The sequence below is a fragment of the Saccoglossus kowalevskii genome, chromosome 3 (assembly GCF_978046115.1).
Source record: "Saccoglossus kowalevskii chromosome 3, keSacKowa6.1, whole genome shotgun sequence".
NCBI classification, from domain to species: domain Eukaryota; kingdom Metazoa; phylum Hemichordata; class Enteropneusta; family Harrimaniidae; genus Saccoglossus; species Saccoglossus kowalevskii.
This window is the reverse complement of record NC_140643.1, coordinates 35498461-35522435: the sequence shown is the minus strand read 5'-3', so window position 1 is coordinate 35522435 and position 23975 is coordinate 35498461. Positions and strand designations below refer to the sequence as shown.

The following is a 23975-nucleotide window of genomic DNA, read 5'->3' as shown; positions in this document are numbered from 1 at the left end:
TTTGACAGCTTAAAGGAAAACTAGTCTAACATAATGCTCCCTGATGAAAGAGCTGTAAGAACACGCAATTTACAGCTTTCTCGCATTACTTTTCGTTAAGTAGTCCATCTTGATTCTTCAGCAAAGCATTATGGGTAAAGTACGACATATCCACTGTTGTCAGAAATTAAGAAAATGATTTCAACCACAACTTGGAATTGGCTTAAAGTTTAGAACATGCATACAAGAATAGTTGAAACTTGTATTTTATATGGGGGGATATAACCTGTTGACCACAAACAGGGTACAAAAGTGTTAAAATGATTTTTTAATTGTTTTCACGTTTTTTGAAAATATCCTAACTTTGTGTACTTATAATATGCACACTGAAAATTTGAAAAATATTTCTCGCATTATAGATGAATATATTTTAATTTTTCACAACAGTGGATATGTCACACTTTACCCACAATCTCTTGCTGGAGAATCAAGATGAGTGATATTAAAAAAAACTGTAAATTGCATTCTACATTTGTGGAGATCTTTCCTTTATTTTCAAGCATGTTTGGCTTGAGTTGAGCAAACAAATTTTTCATAATCAGCTATTGTTGCTTCAATTTCCATAAGCAAAAATGTCACTGAGACAATTAAAATTTACACCTTGCTTCCAGATCAGGAAACATTGTACGAGATCAAATTCACAACGCTTGTGTAGTGCATTCACACACTGTTTCAGCAAAATACCATCAAAGTGCAAGAATTTTCCCCGTAAATATACATTTATAGAGAAGGGGGGCAGACAGTTAAAGGTTAATGTAACGAGATAACTTGCATGGCACAAAGCAAAAGTTGGGAATAACCAATTACGATTCTGCCCGAACACAAGATTCAATGTAGAATCAGAAAACCCACACATGATATTTGGCAACATGACGATTTAATCCGAATAACAGACAAGAGTGCTGCATAGATGACATATGGTACCCCTTTAAAGCAGCAGTACGAAAAACAATGTAACAATAAACATCTAGAAATGTCCTCTGAGACATTTGCAAAGAATACAAAGTATTATTTAGTTTAGTTATACAATGAAAACAGATGCAATTCCTACATTCCCACATTAACTGTGTATATATATATATATATAACAATGCATCCGAGGGGAAATTGCCACTATTCTTAATGTTATATATGGTCAAATCGATCACGAAATGCTGCATCCTTTATTGGATTGGACAGAGAATGTCACTGCGATAAAGATAATATACAAGACCAAATAGAGGTGAAATTTGTCTAATTACTGAGTTTGTGCAACATTGTAGCATATTGAAAGCTGGGTAAAAGATAAATTACTGGTTGAATTTTTGAAATGCACTAATCCGTGAAATCTGACAGGTATAAATCGCTAGATATCATGTTTTGACCCATGTAACAATGGAATCACTGGAAAAATACAAGTAGGTTATGCTTCCTTCAGATGCAATACACTAATACAAGTTGTATTTAACGTAGGGCACTTCTACGTCTTCTCCTTCGGTGTCATTACAACACAGTTCCAACACAAGAGCTTTCACGTGTGGCTTGATTTTCTTCTTGGAAACTTTCTGTACAACTTCAGATACTCTGGATGGCAGACAAAGAAATTTATTAATATTTATTATTATACATCTTTCCAAATATGGAATGAACATGGCTGCCACTAGGGTTTGACCTGTCATGCACTGCTGCTTTAAATTCTACTATAGATACATGCTCAGCACAACTGTTATCTCGCAAATAAATGTTCAAAGTTTACTCAGACAAAATGGTGATATGTCTAATAAATTACCATTCTGAAGAACTCTAAGTGTAATTGTGTGCAGACCATCATCGAATATTAGTTTGCGATATAGTAAACTTTCTAATCATCTAACAGAAAATTCTGCATAGCTTAGGTAAATTGATATTCTAAGATGCGGAAAAATCAAAAATGAATCTACGTAAATACTTTAGAGCCATTGTCTTTGACAAAAACTCTTGACATTGATATCTTGTGAACACTGCCACTGTTGCATTAATACATCATATGATATATACAACTTTAAAGCCAGATAATCTCTGAAGGATTACTCACTTCATTGCTAATCGTTCCTTGACTTTAGCCGGTGACATGAAGAAAGAATAGATCATGCTGACTCCTTGCGATAGCATAGTAATTTCAAGTTTATGTTCATTTTGGAAATAATCCATGAATTCTTTCAGTGTCATTTCTTGTCCATTCCTCATGCCTTGTAATTCAAACCTGTCCCATAATGTGAATTCTTTGTCATAGTACTGTAAAAAGAAGAGAGAAAATAAACTACCATACTCACACAAACTTAAAATATTACTATGCAATAAAGGAGATGGGGGACTGTCAACATCTGCTGTATTCCTTGATGATATTCATGAGCGTTAAGTTTCCTCTACATCTCAGATATCCATGTGGTGATTGCATTCTAGCAACAATTATGTCACAGTAACTATGAGATGGACTAGTAGGGGTGGCAGAGGAGGGTACATGAAAGAGATCAAGCGCAAGTCAAATAATATGGCATGAAAAAGGAAAAACAATCAATATTCACCTTTGTTTTGGGTGCTGATAATGGTTCTGAGAAACCAAAGAAGGGCAATGCAAGATTGATAAATCCATTTTTGTAGGTTTCTAATTTTTTATTTCCCATAACCATTTTAAGTAATTCCAGACACACTAGACCAGATACGACGGCGGTGGTGGTAGCTATAGCAGGAATAATCTTTCCAGCTATCAATTTACTCTGTAATTAACACATAAAACAATTGTTATACAAACACATAAAATGCAATATACTGACAGAACATACAATGAAGCATTTCCGACGATGAAGGGGTGATTTATTGACATACCTTGTGTCTATCTGCCTTCTCAATGGAATAATTCTCAGCTCTCAAATTAGATGCCGCCACTATGAAGTCCATGTGGAAGTTACTGTCATCATCCTTAATATAAACCAAACACAGAATTAATACGTGTACAGAAATTCACACAACTTCACAAAAAGGAAAAGTTAGTAATAAAAGTAAATTGCAAAATCAGTAATACTAAGTTAAAATGAAATCTGCCTTGGCATGCCCAAGAAACAGTTGATTACATGATCAAATGTTGGTTTTCAGCAATCGCAGCAAACAACTAATGCTATGTGAAGGGACACACCGTTTAATGCACAAGAACAGCACACTATCAACCAAACCTTGCAGAATTGCAATCAGTTCAATGCTGCCGACTTTTGTCAGAAACTCCACCTCCACTATATTCAAGGCACACATCTTAGAAACTCACCTTTTCAAAATCCAAGGGAATCATTTTAAATCCTTTGAATTCACTTGGAGATGCTAGAGCTTTTCTCACTTCATCCATGTGTACATCATCATCTATCACTGATGATGATTGGGCGGCTTCTGCCTCAGTTGTTTCGATCTTCACACCACTCCTAGGCACAAATTCAGGTACCTTCACTTTAGCCAAGATTCCGGCAATGACAGCTTTATCTTTATTTCCTTTCATGCCATACGACTCTGCTTTCAAATTTGCAGCTGATACAATGTAGTTCATGTGTTCAGACTGTTAGAATAAAAACATGCAAAACTTAATCTACTGTAAAATATTATCTTTATTTCCTTTCATGCCATACGACTCTGCTTTCAAATTTGCAGCTGATACAATGTAGTTCATGTGTTCAGACTGTTAGAATAAAAACATGCAAAACTTAATCTACTGTAAAATACTTTAAACTATTAAAAGACTTGGTGTTTTGTACAGAATTTATTTTAACTGATTTTTGATCAGTTGAATGTAAAATATAGGGAAAAAAGATGTATTCGCTGGAATTTATTTGCACTGAATCATCCCTTCAGTGAAAATAAATTCCAAGTACTTCACAGTATTGAACAGAATCACTCAACGTTAAGTTGCTAAATTAGGTTTTAAATAGACTAAGTGTATCATAATATTTACTGTAAAAATGTGAATCAAATATTCACTGTAACAATATTTGCATGATTTGCAAGTACTTCTCTGTCACAGAATTAAAATGAGCAGCATGGAATATTTGTTTTCTGCAAATCTACAATTCAGATAAAATCTATAAGCAATTTTTTTTATTTTGTCCAATTTAAGTACATAAAACTATTTTGTGTTATACTGTACTTACATTGTCTTGATCAAACTGAAGTGCATGTGGACACCTTTTGGGTCCTGACCAGAATGGGGCACCGGATGAAGTCACCTACACAAAATAAATTAATATGCATTTATTGTCTAAACTAAGGACACTGGGAAAAACACCATCAAATATTAATGAATTCAATTTCAACAAATCAAGAAGTTCCACATTATGTTAAAAGACCTCCAAGCCTGTATTTATAATATTTGTAAGTTTGATTTTGGAAACAATACCAATATCGTTTCTACAAAAGCTACTGTTAGCAATTATCTTCCCAACATTAATGATGTTAACATTAGATATATGCTGAGAATTCTGACTAAGCCAACACATTGAGAGGAGCAAATCGGCACTTGCTGAAAAAAAAATCCAAAAAAAAGCCCAACATAACCACAATATAAGACTGTGTGGATGACTACTATAGTGCTTCTGATGTGACTACAACTTACACACAGACAGATACTGGAAATCACTATCCCCCACCAGCACTGTGAACCAGGAGGTAATAAAGAAGTTTTACACTTAAATAACCTTGACTGAAGCACATTCTACATGCATCAACTTTATAACCAGGACATTGTTATATATACATTTACTGTCAGGAATAATAATTGACTAGTGGGTTACAGCACTCACCCACAGTAACACCTACCTGATCAGGTGGAAAGTTGAACAATAGCTGTCTAATTTGATTGCTGTACTGAACTTGAAAATAATTTCTAGCCCAGGCTACACAGTCATCAAAGTTTGCAGGCCTGTCATCCACTAAAGATTTCTTTATACTAATTATTGTCTCCAACTGAAAAACAAAATGTAATACAGCTACCTTATTTTTTCCCGATTAGAATCGCATCTACCTTAGAAGTGCATTGTACAACAAAAATTGCTTAGGTTGTATGATTTGACACATTAAACGTAGAAAGGATTATCAGTATTACTAACAAACCACTAAAGCTGATAATGATACAAAACAGAACACACTACTCACTGGTTGCATGCCAGGAAGTTTCATTGTTCTTTCCATGAACTTGGGATCTCTGAAATAAACAAAACATCACATTAGAAAAGAACCTAAACCAATTTTTTTTTTCAGGGTTTTCATTGGAGAAAAAAAAGTACATTCTCCTGAACTTTCATATCTATAAAGTTGCACAATAATGATCGTTGTTTATCATTGGACAAAATATATACATGCATATATGACCCAATGTGGCCATGTCACTTAAATTAACCAATCCATGTCGTCAGAACAGGCACAGATGGGATATAGATTAAAAGTGGCAAAATTATGTTTCAAGCCTTTGCAATATGTATTCTGTAACAAATTCTTGCTAAGCCCTTCGCCTTCCTAATAGCTGAGCAACACCAAGCAGTCTCGTATGTTCAGTTGTGATATCAATATTCAATGAAGCATTTCCTGGAGATGCACATCTGAATTGCGAGTGGTTTTCAAATGCACAAGGTCAAATTCATAGGTTGACTATTCTACTTGTGCAACAACCGCGTCTGAGCATACATCTAACATTACTTACTTCCTAAGTTAGTTATGTTTAGCACATACCCAAAGCAGAATTCAAACTGCACTGCATGAAAGGATTATAGTTAAAACATCAATTAACAGTCATTAAACAGTGCAATGCACAAGGTTTCTATCTGTTTAATTAGCAAAATTTACAGAACCTTCATATTTGATTTTTGGCCAAGTTATTCAAAATTGAGAGGGTTTACTCAGTAATGTCATCAAAAGGAGTATTAAATAAAGAGACAACTTACGATAAATATTGATTAGCATTCTCTGCAGGATTTCTAAAAAGACCTTCAAATTCATCTCTAGCCCATTGTAAAGTATGTTCTATAGCGTTAGGGAAATTCTTCAATGTACATATTGGGATTGACTTTTCTGGCGGGTCTTGTGAAGACGAGTAGGATTCTGTGACATATGGTAGGACAACTTGCACATTACCCTTAGTCCCAAGGGTACCCGATTCTAATAGAGATTTTCCATAGTACACACATCGACGATCCATATACATTCCTACAAAATACAAAATATGGCTTTGCTACTTTCAAAATGTACAACTTTACCTGGATCTTCTATTAGTACCCGCTCAGTACATGGGTTTTTTATAAAACATTTTTGCATTTGCTTACTCAGAGGCACTCTAGGGTGCAACAACTTTTGCAATTCAATTTTCATATAATTGTGATGAATTTTGTAGAGCCCCATCTCATAAGGGGTGATCTCATATTCAAACACCTGGGTCAAACCTGGGTTAACCTGGGTTTACCCGACCTGCCCTATTCAGACCTACTAGACCTAAAATATGCAAATTAGTAGTAGGTTTGAACCTAACCTCCGGATTAACTGCCCATTAACGCCCCCACTGAAAACAAACAACAGAGAACAAAGAAGACAGACCTAGGGAAACCTAGGTTTTTCTTACAATACTGTTTCAGCCTGGTTCAGTAGGAAAAAAAAATAAGATGTATACTATGGTGAAGTGTTAAGAATTAGAGCAGCGATTTTTTTTTCTTTGCAATACTTGTACATGTAAATGCTAATAAAAACAAACTTGCATTTGTTTCACAAATCTATTTACATCATGTCATTTATAAGTGTGATGAAAATTATATTCATTTATTTCTGGGATTGGTAATAATAATCAGTTTCCCAGAACTTACATTTTGATACAAGTCAATACAATTGTTATTGTTATTCAATTTATCTGGAATTAATTACAGACGTGATGGTTTGTTATATTTTGTCATTAAATGTGAATCACGTGATACCATAAACCCTCTCTATTGTGATATATATGGTAAATTAATGTTTGAAACAGAACAGGGAAAAGATGCACTAGAATTTGAATGAGCAGCTTCTTAGAATAAATTACTTACGTTATATATATATTTGGCATAGTCAGTAAAATATGTTTATCCATGGAGCGAACTTGTACATTTTGTCCGCAACAAGTACGGTCAGTTTTGTGTCCATGTCAGTTCACAAATTCATAGAACACATTTTTTGGTTAAGTTTGTAAAGTCTGTGAGACTGCGAGTTATCAAAATATGATGAAAGTATTAAATCGATAATGGCAACATTGTTTTCTACGAAGGCATCTGAAAACCACAGTCCCTCTATCACTGTGTCAAAACTAAAGTTCGGGCTAATGCTACGACTCTGGCGCTACGACCACCGTAACATGGGTATTTACCGCTGCCGATATCTTACTTTTTTGTGACAAAATGCACACATTTCGAACCCCCGGTTAATTAAAAATAAACGATTATTTTAGAAAATACATCGAAGCACAGTGCCTTGAGGGACTGTGGGCGAAGTAGGCAGCGAGATATTGTTTTAAACACCGCAGAAAATCATGCACTCAACGCAGCCATCTTGGTTACCTCAATCAGAATTCCCCCTTGTCACCCAGCATGCATCGATTGCGATATCGCAACGTGCACTGTGTCGCCTTGGGCGATGGTCTTAGGTACAAGGCACTCTATGAATAAGGTATTTTCAGAGGTCGGGGTTCGTTTTTTATAAGCAGTCTCGTCTGCAGATGAATAGCCGTAAATAATCAGCGCGAGTCCATTTAATTTATTATTAAATTTTCTGTTTTGATACTTCGTGTCACTGGAAATTGAATAAGAAAAACTGCAAATAACCGATGTGCAGCAAATCGAAATAAATTTTCATGGGGTACGCTGCATTTGTTTTTCCGGATTTTGCGATGCCGCACTCCTGAAAGAACTGTTTGAAAATTGAACGCGCAACAGTAGTAAAGGCTTGAACACAGTAGCGTAAGTCTTAAGTGCAACTTTGTATCAACAAATGTTCGTCTTTTGATACTTATTAGCTGTCAGAGACACATATCAATTGTCCAGCCCAATGAAAAGCCTGATTCACGTCCTCTGCTCAACTTGCGACTCGAGCATAACAGTTTATCAAAACAAAACAATTTGTTCAGCACGCTGTTCACCGATATACAAGAGTGTTTTTTTAGGCAAGGCACACGGTAAAATGACTACTGTACACCAATAAATCGACACATTTTAGAGACAACTATCTAGTCTTCAAAAAGCAATGTAAACTCTGTCAATCCTAAAAATAAACAACAGCTTGAATGAGGTGTGAATGAGATCGGTTCGAACCGCAGTTTTTATGCAAATTCGTGCGGTCGTCCTGAACCGCACTGTCTATTGTTTAAACTTACGAACCGCAAAACTGGGTTTTGTTCGGGCGGTTTAGGGCGGTTTGGGTTTTCGTAGGTTTGACCCGCATGTTTGAATATGAGATCACCCCTAAGCATACAACAGACAACCTAGGCTTACAGATTTCACTGAGTTGTTTGCTTTATACAGGTATTTCACAGTGGAGCATATTTAAACTGAACATCAAAGCCAAAGAAGCTACTCTTTCAATGTTGTTAGGGTTTATGGCTATAATCGATCAAAAAAAGCATGTAAACAACTCTTTGTTAAATATGACATGCTCAATGAACGTAGACAAGAACTGTCAGAATCAAAATCTAGACTTATACTATGCAAGTCTCAGAATAACTCAAATATGTTCCACTGTACTATTTAGATATCTACTTACTGGCGTCAACGTTATCTAACGCATTAGCTACTCCATCTAAAGCTTCAAAGAAGTCATCATTGTAAATATTTTCAGTTTCTGGTCCAACACGATCTTGATAAGAAGTAATATTCATGGATGGATTCATCTGTTTCACTGCTGCAGCAGCAGTATCAGACTTCATTTTCTACAAAACAATATTTCAGGATTTGACATTTTTAGCACATTGTAACAAGGTTAGTATTTTGTAAACTACGTCAATACATCTTCATAGATATGCCAATTACATACGGAGGATAATTGCTGTGTTTGAGTTACGAGAGAGTAAACTCTTCTGTAGTGAAATAAGGGTGTTGTTTTAGTAACACTTGCCACTACATGTCGTTGGTATCAGCATAAAATGCTATTAAGACATTATTGTGAAATAAAAATGGGGCTTTAGTAACACAGTTTCAATTTATTTGTAATGTACATCCGCTTCAGACCACTAAGTATACAGAACTGATGATTACAATTACTACGTATTATTGGCTCACCTGCACATCCCATGGTCTAAATAGAAACTGTCTATTGAGATTGGATTTTTCTATGCTATCCATGTCTGTTACCGTCAGCATACCACCTTCACCGGCACTCAAACCCATCAAAGCAAAATTCTTCAATAATTCACAACCAATAGCACCAGCGCCAACCTATCAAATCAATTGATATGCGAAAATATGCATCAACAGGTGGTTTTTGTGAAAATGTAAAATTACCATATTTGGTCTATTAGTAGGGCATACACTTACCGTATTTGTCTTCAATTAGGCGCCACTTTGTTACACTTTCATGTCATGGTGGCGCTTATTTGTGGTTAAATTTGAGCAACTTTGTTTCAAATGGCGCTTATTTCAAGCACTTCAAGTTCTAGTACCGGTAACTGTGTTACAAGCCATTGTTTTTGCTCCATTCTGGTGATAGATTATTGACAATATTTTACACTACAGTCTGACGCTTAGTCACTGTAGCCTTTATTTTAAATACTGAGTAAATGACCCGTTTTCAGACAGTTTAGAAAGTTATACAAAAAATATCATTCTTTAGAAAACATTCACAGTTTGCCGTACAATCAACAGAAAAATAAAACAAACACAAATTCAACGCTTAGTAGTCAATGATCACGGTAGCAAAATCCGGTCATGCTGCATTCCACGGTTACGATTATTACTCAGTAGTAGTTATAATAACGTACAAAAAATAAAATGCAAGTAAAATTCAACTTAATTTCATCGTAAGCGAAGGATTCTGGTCGCATGTAAACGCTCGGCGCGATTCGATGTCTGCCATGCTTCCTGTCTAGGACTTGACCTGGAACGCGTTTTTTGACCTGATAGGTCAAGTCGTTAATTAACCAATCAAAATGCTGGATGATGCCAACGTGATCAAATTACCATAGCTCATTTAAATAATGTATGAACGCAATGCGGAAGTGATTTGCCGATGTTTGCGATATTTTGGCTTTGATTTTGGTGGGAAAAACGGCATGATTTTTTTTTCAAATCAAGAAATTAGTTATTTTTGGAAAGTAAACTGAGCATTTAAAGAATAATTTAACACTGTTTACTGTGACAACAGCGCATTTGAAACAGAACATTTTCGCGTTGTTTTAATTTCGTTTTTATGGACTTACTGCGAAATTAAAAACCACGCTGATATTTTCTACAGTAGACTAAAAAGACATGTTTCAAGAGATTATAGACCGATTTCTTAAAAAATGTTAGAAACAAAACCAATTTTTTTTTACATAAAAGCCATTCGTACAGTAACAGCGAGGGACTTCCGCGATCGCGTCCATCGCTACGAACCGGTAGTCGATCCGCCGGCGCCCAATTCACGATCATTACGTGCCAAAATTTCAACTTTGTCTGGCGCTTAATTGAGGTGTAAAATACAAAGTTTTTGTGGCACTGGCGCCTAATTGAAGGTGGCGCTCAACTGAAGACAAATACGGTACATAAATTACAGACGTTTCTATGAACAAAATAATTAATATTTTAATGATTCAGTATATACCAAATGTGATTTTCGGTTTATATGCACTTCTAACAGAGCAAATACAGTCGTCATACCTCAGGCCACGAAAAAAAAAATACAACGAGTGCTTATATACCCCCGTGAGGATTCTTAATTTGAGTAGGGAAACTTTGATACAAATATACAATACTGTGATTGGTCAATAAAAATGATGTGGTGTTGGGGGTTCAAGGTCTTATCTCGTGTTGTTACATTCGAGCTTAGGCGGTATAAACGATGTATATAGCAGTATAATAGTATAAAACGATACATAATATCAGTAATAATAGTACTTAAACAATAAACATATCCATATCTATTTCCGACAACGCTGATAACTCATTAAGACCAAGATCAGTAAAAGACTTGTATGTATATACAACAAATCCTGATTCAACTGGCTTGCTTTTCCTATTCATAAAAACTTGCAATTGTTGAAGCAAGTATCAACATCAATGAATTAATTCAGGGCAGTCTAAAAACTAGCTAAATGTGAGGGTATACTTTGATCGTACTGTAGAATTCAGCTGCAGGATTGTATGGGACATCTCCCATACAAATTGATTTATTCCTAATAAGAGAGCTTTCAAATATTTGAGAAACGAAAAGATTAGTATTTTTTACTTACAACAAAATATTTTTGTTTTCCCAACTTTTCTTGAAACTTCTTACCAAATACAGCAATTTGAGAATCGTATCTGCTGTTTTCCTGAAATTCAAAAAAGTCAGTCTGTCAATAAAAGAAATTACCCAACTATACAATTTCACTGTAGGTTTTGCCTTTTGGAAATAGTTTTCCTAAAAGCATTGAGGCAAGTTAAGCTGGCGACTTCAAAGTATAAAAACTATACTTATCTAAATTGTACTATGGCCTGCCATTATCTTCCTGCAATTTGTCTATTTTGTATTATAAAATGCATCAACTCAGGAAATTCAAAAGTCACATGACTGTAGTATAACAAGAGTGAATTACTTCACAGCTGAATAGATTACAAATCATACTCACTGATTGGCATTCTGCTTCAGTGGTTGGGTCATCATTTTCAGGTAGACATTCCAAGGCATCAAAGTACATCCATTGGTATATAGGGTTGAATTTACCACTACATGCCTAAAAACACAGTAAACTCAGTCAATACACTAGATATAATTGATGAACATAGAATTGATTGCAAATTGCCACTGGGATCTAGTTGAGATTTCTATGGCAATTTGATTTTTAACCGTTGCACCACTTGACTTTCTCACCCAAATTTGTCTGCTCTTTTTTCTTGTAGTCTTCAATATTTCTGGAAATTACCCCTAATTTTGGAGCCAACAGACAAAATTTGCGCAATCTTCCAAAGGAAAGTGCAGACTATTAACAAGACTATTTTGAGAACTGGGGGTGAAAAGGTAGTTGTTCACGGCCATGCCAAGCTAAAGAAGCTAGGAATGAATTGCTACATACCTTCATGACTTCTTGTGCTGCAATGCCACCAAATACAGCCTGCATCGGACAAACATCCCCTTGTGCATTCATAGCTAGCAGACCTAACAATTTGTCATCTATAGAGTCTTGTTTAGCTCCAGCTGGTGCATTTGCATTTATCTCTTTTGCCAGTGCAACAAATTTTTCAGCATCCTCCTGGATAAAGTGACAAAAACATTTGCCTCGTTAGAAACCAACAATATCTGAATGCGGTAGAGGAGGAACTAAATTAGTTTAGAAGGAAACAAGTCTGGATACCTAATTATCATCCAGATGAATTCGTAAATTATGTCAGGAAAGTTAATAAATCACCTTCCCACCTCAGACCATTATGCTTTTATTCAATTTGACACTACCATCATTCTTCTTTGAATGAATGTAGTCATTGACATACCTAATTATAGAACAAATATGGTAGTTGAAACGCTTGTTATTGACCTTGCAGTGAAAGACAACTATACCTTGCTTCTGGGCTTTGGCAGACATCCATTTTTCTTCTTGTATTCGTGCAAAGCTTGAAAACCAATATGGAGTTGCCCAGGTCGGTCAAACTTGGCAAAATCAGTAATCATCATTTCCGGCTCAGCCAATGAAGCTTTCAGTGATTTCTTTGAATAAACATATTTAGAACATTAGATTCCTAAATCTTGCACACAGATTGACTATTGAGACCAAATACGATTTGTTTGTTATTCAAAATGACCACATGTGAAGACAGTCTTGAACTTAATTCCACCAATAAATCAACTAGTTACCACCAACCATTTAAACACCACCATTGTTCCGGCTAAAGTAATGTCAAGTTTTTTGCTAATTTTGAACCTGATGAACTTTTTTATGAAAGGTGAAAAATTGGTTTTGGCATTTTATTTTTTTTTTTGTATATCCAATACACAATGCGTAATTATATAATAGTGTACTTACAAATTTGAGAGATTTTGGCATCTTGACTTGAGTCACAATACCACCTCTGACATAATCAGACATACCAGTTGTGTCACCAATACTGAACGTGTAAGGTCCCAATACTTTAATTTCTCTTGGTTCACAGCCATTCAGCTCTTTCATACCCTGAGAAAAAAAATCAATGTACAAAAATAAAGAGAAAAGAAAACAATATGGTCAAAAGTTTTGACAGAACATACTACCCCTAGAACAGTGATAAATTGTCCATGCGTGCAAGTGACGTACCTGTACTTCAGCAAATGTTACAAAATCTCCACTCTCGTAACCATGCCTGGCTTCATCAAGACAGGTTACTACCCCATCCTTATCCTGAAATTAAATCATAAATAATATTTGCCAAGACCGTACCATGCACTCAAACTCTACAAAACTGATACAAATTAAATGATGATAATCCACATCGTCTGAACAAATTGGAAAATAATATTTCATATATTACCTTGGTAACAGATGCAATCATATTGCTGACTGGTTGCTCCCCGTTTACATCATTCACTATGAAATTTTCTCCAAAATCACAAAAGAGTTGACCAAACAATCCTTTGGTGTCAACAATGATAAGTTGGATCCCTTTTGAGTGGCAGTAATCTCCAATCTTGATTTGTGCTTCCAAGGATGAATTAGTTAGTACAACAACCTGAATTGAAGTAGAAATATACAAGATTTACCATTTGAAATTAGTCAAGCCACGACTTCAATACCTTTTTAAATTAAGTCCCCACACAAACGAAATATATCTCACAACACCTTTTAAATACATAGTCGCATCAACAACAAAAAACTTATTTTGCAGATTGATGCAAAGTGCAATTAGCATTACATCTAAAGTTATTAGTGTCCTGTTACATTACGTGCATTTACAAATAAACATGTGGTCAAAAAAATGTGATAAAACACCCTAATAATACTTGCCACACAAGTGGAGAAAATTTATTCTGATTTGTTATTTTTCCTGTTAATGCTGTTTGCAAGTCATAGCTGTTTTTAACAAAGCAGACAGCAAACTGATGTAGATGAAAATGATTTTTTTTCTTTAGAAATATTTTTGCCCATGATGAGTAACCAAGTGACTCATACTGACAGACACCCATGTCAAAGTTTCAGTGCCATGCCTGCTCCACCAGCCCCAAGGCACCCGTAGTTTTAATTTTCAAATCATAGAGATCCCCGATATTTCTTTATACCAACATTCAGAATAAATTTGCATACAAGAAAACATCATATGACACAGTTACAGCAAGTTAGTGTTCAACACAATTGGGTATGAAGAAATGAATTCAAATGTCAGGGTTAAATTACATTTTTCACATGGCAAAGAAGCTGTCTAGCACCTAGACATACATTCAATTGTACAGATATTTGTCCAGAATCATAGAGATATACTTCCACAATAACCAATGTTAACTAGTCCAAGCAATTTTTACATTATTAAACAGAAAAAAAATTCTAAAAACGTGCAGTTTCACTAATTCTAATATGGGGAAAAACAGATTAGCAAGAGTTATTTTACATAAAAAACATTTCCAGGAAGTCAACTTACCTGAAATTTACTAACATAATCTTCAGAGAGGGGTCCAGTATAAGATGTTATTGGTACATAGGTGTTAAGTTCTGCTAATCTAGGTTGGGTAACTTCTGCCCGATTTTTCCCAATGTCTTCTTTGCGCAAAAAAAACTGGGAAGCGAGGTCTGTCATCGCTGCCATTCCCTCATCGTGAATAGTTACAGATTTTACTCCTCCTAGAACAACATTCTTAGCAATCTCAACACCAAGACCTTTCATACCAGAAATGAGGATGTTAGAAGCACCCATTCGTCGCATAGCATCATGGCCAAGTACATACCTATAGAAGAAACATTTAAGTTATTGAAAATGACCGATATACTTGGAATGCTGAATCAGACTGAAAGAAATCATTTCTCATGAATATTCATCAGGGTACATGAGCCAGGGTGTATCACTCAACTACTACTTCAAAATCAATAAAATATCAAGCAGGCTCTCTGCTGAGATAGCACCGCTGTTAGCAATGCACATTTCAATCAAAGAACTAAAGATACCATTAGAAAATGAACAATATGTATAGTATCAAAGCAATCGGGACTTGTATTTTCAACAAGAATTAGAAAATATAACTTTTTACCAAATCTGAGAGAGCTCTACTTGGACTACCTATATATAATATCAAAGCAATCAGACTTGCGGTTTTCAACAAGACGAAAATAAAAATTAAAGAATTGAAGCAAGGTAATAATATACACCAAGTATCAAAGCAATAAAAATTGTAGTTTTCAAGCAGTCAATAGAGTAAAAAGTTGACAGACGATCACTCATATTATAAGCTCCGCTCGACCAAGTCAACAGTGGAGCTAAAAAGGTTAATCATAACATTACTTAAAATTAAGCACTAACTAGAGGCTTTCAAGAGTGGCAGTTGACACAGGCCATGTTCAGTTTGGGTCCAATACAAAGCACTTCACAAAATTTGAACACTGAACATTTGAAGTGTTTGTCTTTGATAATGTCTGAAACTTTGGAATCATAAAGTAAAGGTGATTATTTTCAATTCTCTATTTCATTCATGGTTTGTAGCAGGATATTGATAACAATCTGCTGGTTTGTAGCAGGATATTGATAACAATCTGCTGGTTTGTAGCAGGATATTGATAACAATCTGCTGGTTTGTAGCAGGATATTGATAACAATCTGCTGGTTTGTAGCAGGATATTGATAACAATCTGCTGGTTTGTAGCAGGATATTGATAACAATCTGCTGGTTTGTAGCAGGATATTGATAACAATCTGCTGGTTTGTAGCAGGATATTGATAACAATCTGCTGGTTTGTAGCAGGATATTGATAACAATCTGCTGGTTTGTAGCAGGATATTGATAACAATCTGCTGGTTTGTAGCAGGATATTGATAACAATCTGCTGGTTTGTAGCAGGATATTGATAACAATCTGCTGGTTTGTAGCAGGATATTGATAACAATCTGCTGGTTTGTAGCAGGATATTGATAACAATCTGCTGGTTTGTAGCAGGATATTGATAACAATCTGCTGGTTTGTAGCAGGATATTGATAACAATCTGCTGGTTTGTAGCAGGATATTGATAACAATCTGCTGGTTTGTAGCAGGATATTGATAACAATCTGCTGGTTCAAGGGTCAGGAGTATGCAAATTTTATTTGAAGACTACCAAGATAACGTAATGGCTAAATGCCAGTCACCATGAGCACACTTTAAATTTTATGTGAACAATGTTTTTACATACATTGACATCACATGGGACTCTTGTATCGTATACATGAATATCATAATGAACACTTGTAGTGTACAAGGCCCAAACATTGATAGAACAGGACTCCATGGGTTGAAAATACTGGTCATTAAGTCACTGTTATGTTATTTTAGGCCAACCAAATACAAGTCATTTATGTTTGTTTAACAACTTATCAATAAATGTAGCTTTTGGTGAATGGTTTTGGGCAATAAATAAGAAGCGACATTTGCGTGGTCTCAATCGAGTCGAGATCCAAATCAGGACAGTTTCAGTCCATGACAAAAAAACATGCTTACAGATACTAGTGAAAAGTGAAAAATACCTCGAGTTAGCCTAAGTAAAAGCAGGTGATAAACAATTCTGATGATGCACCATGATTCAAATGCAAATGTTTTATCATTAACAGAGTTGTCCAAACTAATAGTCTCGCAGCAAACACATGTACTTCAACATTGTGGTTGACTCATGTCTGAGCCAGTTAAGAAGCAATGACTTTGAACTAGGTTTTCAGTATTAGTGTCTTGATTATTGATGTGTCCACTGTAATTCTGAATTCATAAGATGATTTGGTTGATAGGTGAATTATACTTTTTATTAGCTATTTATACTGTACTTACAATTGCCTTGAATACAGGCCTTCATCAATCTCATCTGTTCCATTGGCAGACATCTTCACCTGCAAGTAGAATACAGAAATAAATATATAAATCATAATCATTCCTGTTCGAAAGTCAATCATGTAATTATTATGTAATTATAATGCCAATGAATGAGAATGTTGTACTACAATTCACTGCAATTTAAACATGGGGTTAATACTAGTAATTTTTAAAATTTGTAATTTTGACTGAATTGAATGCAGTACAAAATGGTATCTCCTAGCTAATCACAGTTCATTTGTATTTAAAAACTGTTTTAATAATCCTGAACAAACGACCAAAGTCATTCATTGTTAAGTCCTCGAGCTAAACATGGATGCTACTAACAAACCCCAACACCACTAAACCAACCAACACTATTTTGTACACATGCAGTAGTGAGGGGGTATATGTTCTTGATATAGCAATCATAATGGAGAAAATGCTTGATGAAGCAGAGCATCATGGGTTATTTTCTAGATGCTAAGTAACTTTAAAAATGCCTTGCGCCCACTATTCAACATGAACTTCTATAATTTATAACACACATAACACAAAATACTGGTACATTCCTTCATTAACAATTCTGATAAAGTATTACAATGCAAAATGTTATACTAATAGTATGGCTGTATTTGAAATGGTAATTTTGTTTGAGCTTAAGTACAATCACAGAGAGACAGAAGAAGGAGTTTCACATTTTGCTGTTTTTGGAGTGACTCGCTGTTTTACGCAACAATTTCTGCTGTTACACATCCATGACATGAACATACCACAATGACTGTGCGTATATATAATTTTGTGTTCTTCAATTGAAAAGCAGTTGATGAGCATTTTAAGGAGATGTGCACTGATTGAAAGGTTTAGTAGTGAACGACTTGTTCAACTATTCATGGTAATATACATTGGCTTTAATAATGACAACGTACACAAATTAAATTCTGAACCGGGCAGACTAAATTTCATGAAGACACAAATTTGTTTCATATAAAATATTCATATATATATATATATTCATATATATATATATATATATATCAGTAATTTTAATGAAAAAAAAGTACATTTATCTTAGTAATAGTGACACCTGTTGTTTAGTGTGATGAACCCCCACGGTTGGGTACAGGAGCATAGAAGTTTTTAATTAAAATTGTTTTCCATAAGAAAAATGAAACCATCATACATGGCCTTATAAACAGCCTTTTACTTCATAGTGGGGTGGGTGGAGTAAAGCTGTGATTATTTTTATTACTTTCTGACCATCTAGTTTGCCATTTACCATGTCCATATAAACTAAAGCTCCAGCCAATATCAGATTTGACTACTTGTTTCAAGCTATGGCACTTGGAAATGAGTGTTGTGACATGTGGCAAATGTCCAACTGTCTTGGTTAATAAGATTGGCTATATTTCAACTAGAAACAGGTAAACCAGTATACCTGTATGTACGAAGCCAGTGATCGTTATTCAAGCCAAAGAAACTGCATCTATTTATATAAATACACATGGACAGAGAATATTTTCTTGGAGCACTAAATGTGACAATTGCCCTACTGTCTGTGATAAATATACCACACCAGCTACATAGTGCCCGACGAGGAGTTGGGTAGGTAGTGAAGAAAAACATTGACTGAAGCCTGGCAGAGGACTGAATTGTTGTCAACAGCAACAAACATACTGGGAAAGTCAAAGACAGTGAAAAAACAAACAAACAAAAAACACACAGGCATATAAATACTAACTTTCTAGGATCTTTATTGACTCCAAGTAATCCAGAGTAGAACGAGATGAATCAACGCTATACTCCGCCATCTTTATTTTAATATTAGATGCAACCATTATTCTGTAGGGGACAACGGGTCATAACTTGAGGGGAGTTAACACCCATGATTTTTAAAATGCCTTGATCAATAAGAGTCTAAGTTACAGGGAACATTATTTTCATTTTTCAGTGGACCAATAAATGCATTTGACAGGAAAATAGAAAAACTCTACCACAACAGCAATTAGAACAGCTTGCTGCATTATAAGTATCACTTCCCTGTCAAATTAGTGGTTCATGCTTATTTGAATCTGAACATAACAGGCCAATTCTATCACACCTTGCTAGGCTTGAACTTCCATCCAATCAGAGCATTCCAAATGAACATGATTCTCCACAAAACTAGAGGGCGCTCTGACCAAAAAATTGCCATGATCTAAATAAAAAGAACTGAATGTCCACAGTTATGTCTGTAGGTGTACCTTACCTGCATGCAAAATAAAGTCCAAGATTGGTCGGTTATGTACGTACTTATCCAGAGTGAATTCATAACCATTTTAACACGTAGCCAGGGTAATGAAATTAAACGGTACCCACCGAAAAATACACAGGGTCAGAACCCTGACCAACATATTGAAATAAAGTCCAAGATTGGTCGGTTATGTACGTACTTATCCAGAGTGAATTCATAACCATTTTAACACGTAGCCAGGGTAATGAAATTAAACGGTACCCACCGAAAAATACACAGGGTCAGAACCCTGACCAACATATTGAAATAAAGTCCAAGATTGGTCGGTTATGTACGTACTTATCCAGAGTGAATTCATAACCATTTTAACACGTAGCCAGGGTAATGAACCAATGCATTGCCTGATATTAAATGTTAACTAACGTTTTAGTACATATGTATAAGCATTATGTCCACAGTTATGTCTGTAGGTGTACCTTACCTGCATGCAAAATAAAGTCCAAGATTGGTCGGTTATGTACGTACTTATCCAGAGTGAATTCATAACCATTTTAACACGTAGCCAGGGTAATGAAATTAAACGGTACCCACCGAAAAATACACAGGGTCAGAACCCTGACCAACATATTGAAATAAAGTCCAAGATTGGTCGGTTATGTACGTACTTATCCAGAGTGAATTCATAACCATTTTAACACGTAGCCAGGGTAATGAAATTAAACGGTACCCACCGAAAAATACACAGGGTCAGAACCCTGACCAACACATTGAAATAAAGTCCAAGATTGGTCGGTTATGTACGTACTTATCCAAAATGAATTCATACCCATTTTAACACGTAGCCAGGGTGGTGAAATTAAACGGTACCCACCGAAAAATACACAGGGTCAGAACCCTGACCAACACATTGAAATAAAGTCCAAGATTGGTCGGTTATGTACGTACTTATCCAGAGTGAATTCATAACCATTTTAACACGTAGCCAGGGTAATGAAATTAAACGGTACCCACCGAAAAATACACAGGGTCAGAACCCTGACCAACATATTGAAATAAAGTCCAAGATTGGTCGGTTATGTACGTACTTATCCAAAATGAATTCATAACCATTTTAACACGTAGCCAGGGTAATGAACCAATGCATTGCCTGATATTAAATGTTAACTAACGTTTTAGTACATATGTATAAGCATTCAGTAATTTTAATGAAAAAAAAGTACATTTATCTTAGTAATAGTGACACCTGTTGTTTAGTGTGATGAACCCCCACGGTTGGGTACAGGAGCATAGAAGTTTTTAATTAAAATTGTTTTCCATAAGAAAAATGAAACCATCATACATGGCCTTATAAACAGCCTTTTACTTCATAGTGGGGTGGGTGGAGTAAAGCTGTGATTATTTTTATTACTTTCTGACCATCTAGTTTGCCATTTACCATGTCCATATAAACTAAAGCTCCAGCCAATATCAGATTTGACTACTTGTTTCAAGCTATGGCACTTGGAAATGAGTGTTGTGACATGTGGCAAATGTCCAACTGTCTTGGTTAATAAGATTGGCTATATTTCAACTAGAAACAGGTAAACCAGTATACCTGTATGTACGAAGCCAGTGATCGTTATTCAAGCCAAAGAAACTGCATCTATTTATATAAATACACATGGACAGAGAATATTTTCTTGGAGCACTAAATGTGACAATTGCCCTACTGTCTGTGATAAATATACCACACCAGCTACATAGTGCCCGACGAGGAGTTGGGTAGGTAGTGAAGAAAAACATTGACTGAAGCCTGGCAGAGGACTGAATTGTTGTCAACAGCAACAAACATACTGGGAAAGTCAAAGACAGTGAAAAAACAAACAAACAAAAAACACACAGGCATATAAATACTAACTTTCTAGGATCTTTATTGACTCCAAGTAATCCAGAGTAGAACGAGATGAATCAACGCTATACTCCGCCATCTTTATTTTAATATTAGATGCAACCATTATTCTGTAGGGGACAACGGGTCATAACTTGAGGGGAGTTAACACCCATGATTTTTAAAATGCCTTGATCAATAAGAGTCTAAGTTACAGGGAACATTATTTTCATTTTTCAGTGGACCAATAAATGCATTTGACAGGAAAATAGAAAAACTCTACCACAACAGCAATTAGAACAGCTTGCTGCATTATAAGTATCACTTCCCTGTCAAATTAGTGGTTCATGCTTATTTGAATCTGAACATAACAGGCCAATTCTATCACACCTTGCTAGGCTTGAACTTCCATCCAATCAGAGCATTCCAAATGAACATGATTCTCCACAAAACTAGAGGGCGCTCTGACCAAAAAATTGCCATGATCTAAATAAAAAGAACTGATATATATATATATATATATATATATATATAAAACTCCTAGGTAATGCGAGTTATATAGTTTCTATAGCTAATGGAAGCCTAGACCCATTTTATGATGGAAGGTCAAGGATGGAAGTGTCTATGGATTTGAATGAAGTACAATGATCTTCAGGAGTACTATTAAATCTGCACAAGTAGCATCCCTAATAGAAGTTGCACCAATTTTTTTTTAACAATTGAATACCAAAAATTCACCATTTCTCATATGTGCAGATGCTCCACTAGAAACTGCATCTCCTCTGTTGTAATGCACCATTTTAATAGAAGCTGTGGCTTCTAATACAGATTTTACAGTACATCTTATATAGATATTTTTAAAATGTTCATAAAATCTATTTACGCCATCATTATATCCATAGTATGCAGGCTGGAGAAATAATTTAGATACTATATTATGTACAGAATACGATATTCTATTCAATGTTTGTGTCCACTACACTGGCATGACAAACTCAATTTTCTTAATCTTTATAAATATTTATGAATTTCATAATTCAACTGAAACAAGGTTTTTATTGGCAGATGGAATAACACTGGAACATTTTTAAATGATGTGTATGTCCACTGTGCACATTGAATGGCTGGTCGGATTCAACTGCCTTTAAAATTTACAATACTATAAAAAACAGGTTTGTTGATACAAACCTTAGTGTTTATAACTTAAAGATAACATATTAAATCACATTTGTCAATATCTAGCAACAACAGGAAAAGAAATAGAAATAAACTTTGAAGGACTGCAAGATAATCCCAATTGTTTAGGCGTTGAGTGCACCCCCACCCCCATCCACCAAATTAGAAATCTAAACTTCAAGTGTACCATTTAATCTGGAAGATGATGGTGTGTGTAAATATAAGCATGCTTTCAGCAGACAAAGACAATTTTGACACCTGCTATTCACAGTAGCAATCTCCAGGCAGACAAAGGATTTCAGGACAAAGGATACAGTTACATGTAAATGTAAACCTCAATTGTGAAACACAATGGGTGAACTTAATTGACTTGGCCAAGTGTCTATTTAAAGTTCTTAAAATACTAATTAATAAAAGAGCCGTATGGCGCAACTATTTTCAATATTTTTGTCTACAGCCCCGGCAATATTATAATTATTAAAAAAAATATATTTTTAGAAGCAAAAGCCTGATGGCCAGATTCGGATTACGGAATTGGTATGCAGACGAACATTACAATCGCTTCTAAAATGAGCTATTTTACTCAGAGTGAAAACCGGTTTCCTATATTTTTGTGCGAGTGTCTGACAACTGTCACCAAAAACATTACAAGTCTGCCCAGGCGTTAACATTAACAAGTCGCTGAAACGCTCAGATTTCAATTCAATTCGTAACACTTACGTCTCGGGAAGGCGCGACAGAGTTGTGTGATGAACACTTGGCACCCGTAGTGGAGTTTTCTTCTTGTATTTTCAACTTCTTCGTTGGTGGGGACGAGCACTGGTCACTTTGATCTTCAGAAACACTGGACATCTAAAAAAAAATTGGACCACAAAAACGGGCCGCTTTGTTATTTTCCGCTTGTTTCCCACTCTATTTTTCAATGTATTTTTCTCCAAACCTCAAAAGCACCATCCGTTATCTAAAGCGGAAGATAATCTCAAATATTGCCAAGAACAAATGAAATTTTCCGAGTAACCGTAAAGGCAAACTCAAACATTTGGAATCAAGATGGCGACTAGACCAATACAATGACGACACGTGGGAAACAACTTGGGAGAATTCGCACTGCAAATCCACCGATAATTCGACGAGACTCTGAACATTTACCTAGAATGCAGAGCACTATGAGAATTAAATCAGAATATACTACGTCTAGGACGATTTTGAAGAAAATTTAACTCAAATTTACATCGAAGTTGGACTAACGATGATGCCGCTGCTATGTATGTTGACCCCGCTCGAAATACTTTCTCCCACCACGTGACCGACCTCTACCCGGTACATAAGCCAGTGAAATATTAAAGAGCCCCTATATTAATATAGCCGCTCACCTAACCAGTAGATGAAATATATGTATCGCACCTATATCACCTCTTTATAGAAAAAGTGTGAATAAAACGCCAGTCATATTCTGAAATACGGCAAAGTCTAACAATTATTTTAGCAATCGGGTATTTCCC

The 23975-nt window shown here is 35.4% G+C and overlaps 1 protein-coding gene across 3 annotated transcripts; it reads right to left on the bottom strand.

Annotated features, from left to right (window-relative positions):
* Positions 1 to 899: 899 nt before the first annotated feature.
* On the bottom strand, positions 900 to 23975 carry Uba1 (ubiquitin-like modifier-activating enzyme 1). 3 transcript variants are annotated; one of them, XM_085496496.1, is made up of 22 exons: positions 23847 to 23975; positions 23194 to 23325; positions 17177 to 17235; positions 14814 to 15117; positions 13713 to 13910; positions 13499 to 13582; positions 13232 to 13378; positions 12769 to 12915; positions 12287 to 12463; positions 11843 to 11947; positions 11465 to 11545; positions 9318 to 9473; positions 8803 to 8968; positions 5973 to 6234; positions 5188 to 5236; positions 4852 to 4998; positions 4188 to 4262; positions 3317 to 3598; positions 2884 to 2976; positions 2583 to 2774; positions 2093 to 2292; positions 900 to 1602 (listed from the first exon to the last, which is right to left on the bottom strand). In XM_085496496.1, the coding sequence occupies exons 2-22, from the start codon at positions 23323 to 23325 to the stop codon at positions 1467 to 1469; spliced, it is 3192 nt and encodes a 1063-aa protein (XP_085352622.1). In that variant the 5' UTR covers positions 23847 to 23975; the 3' UTR covers positions 900 to 1466.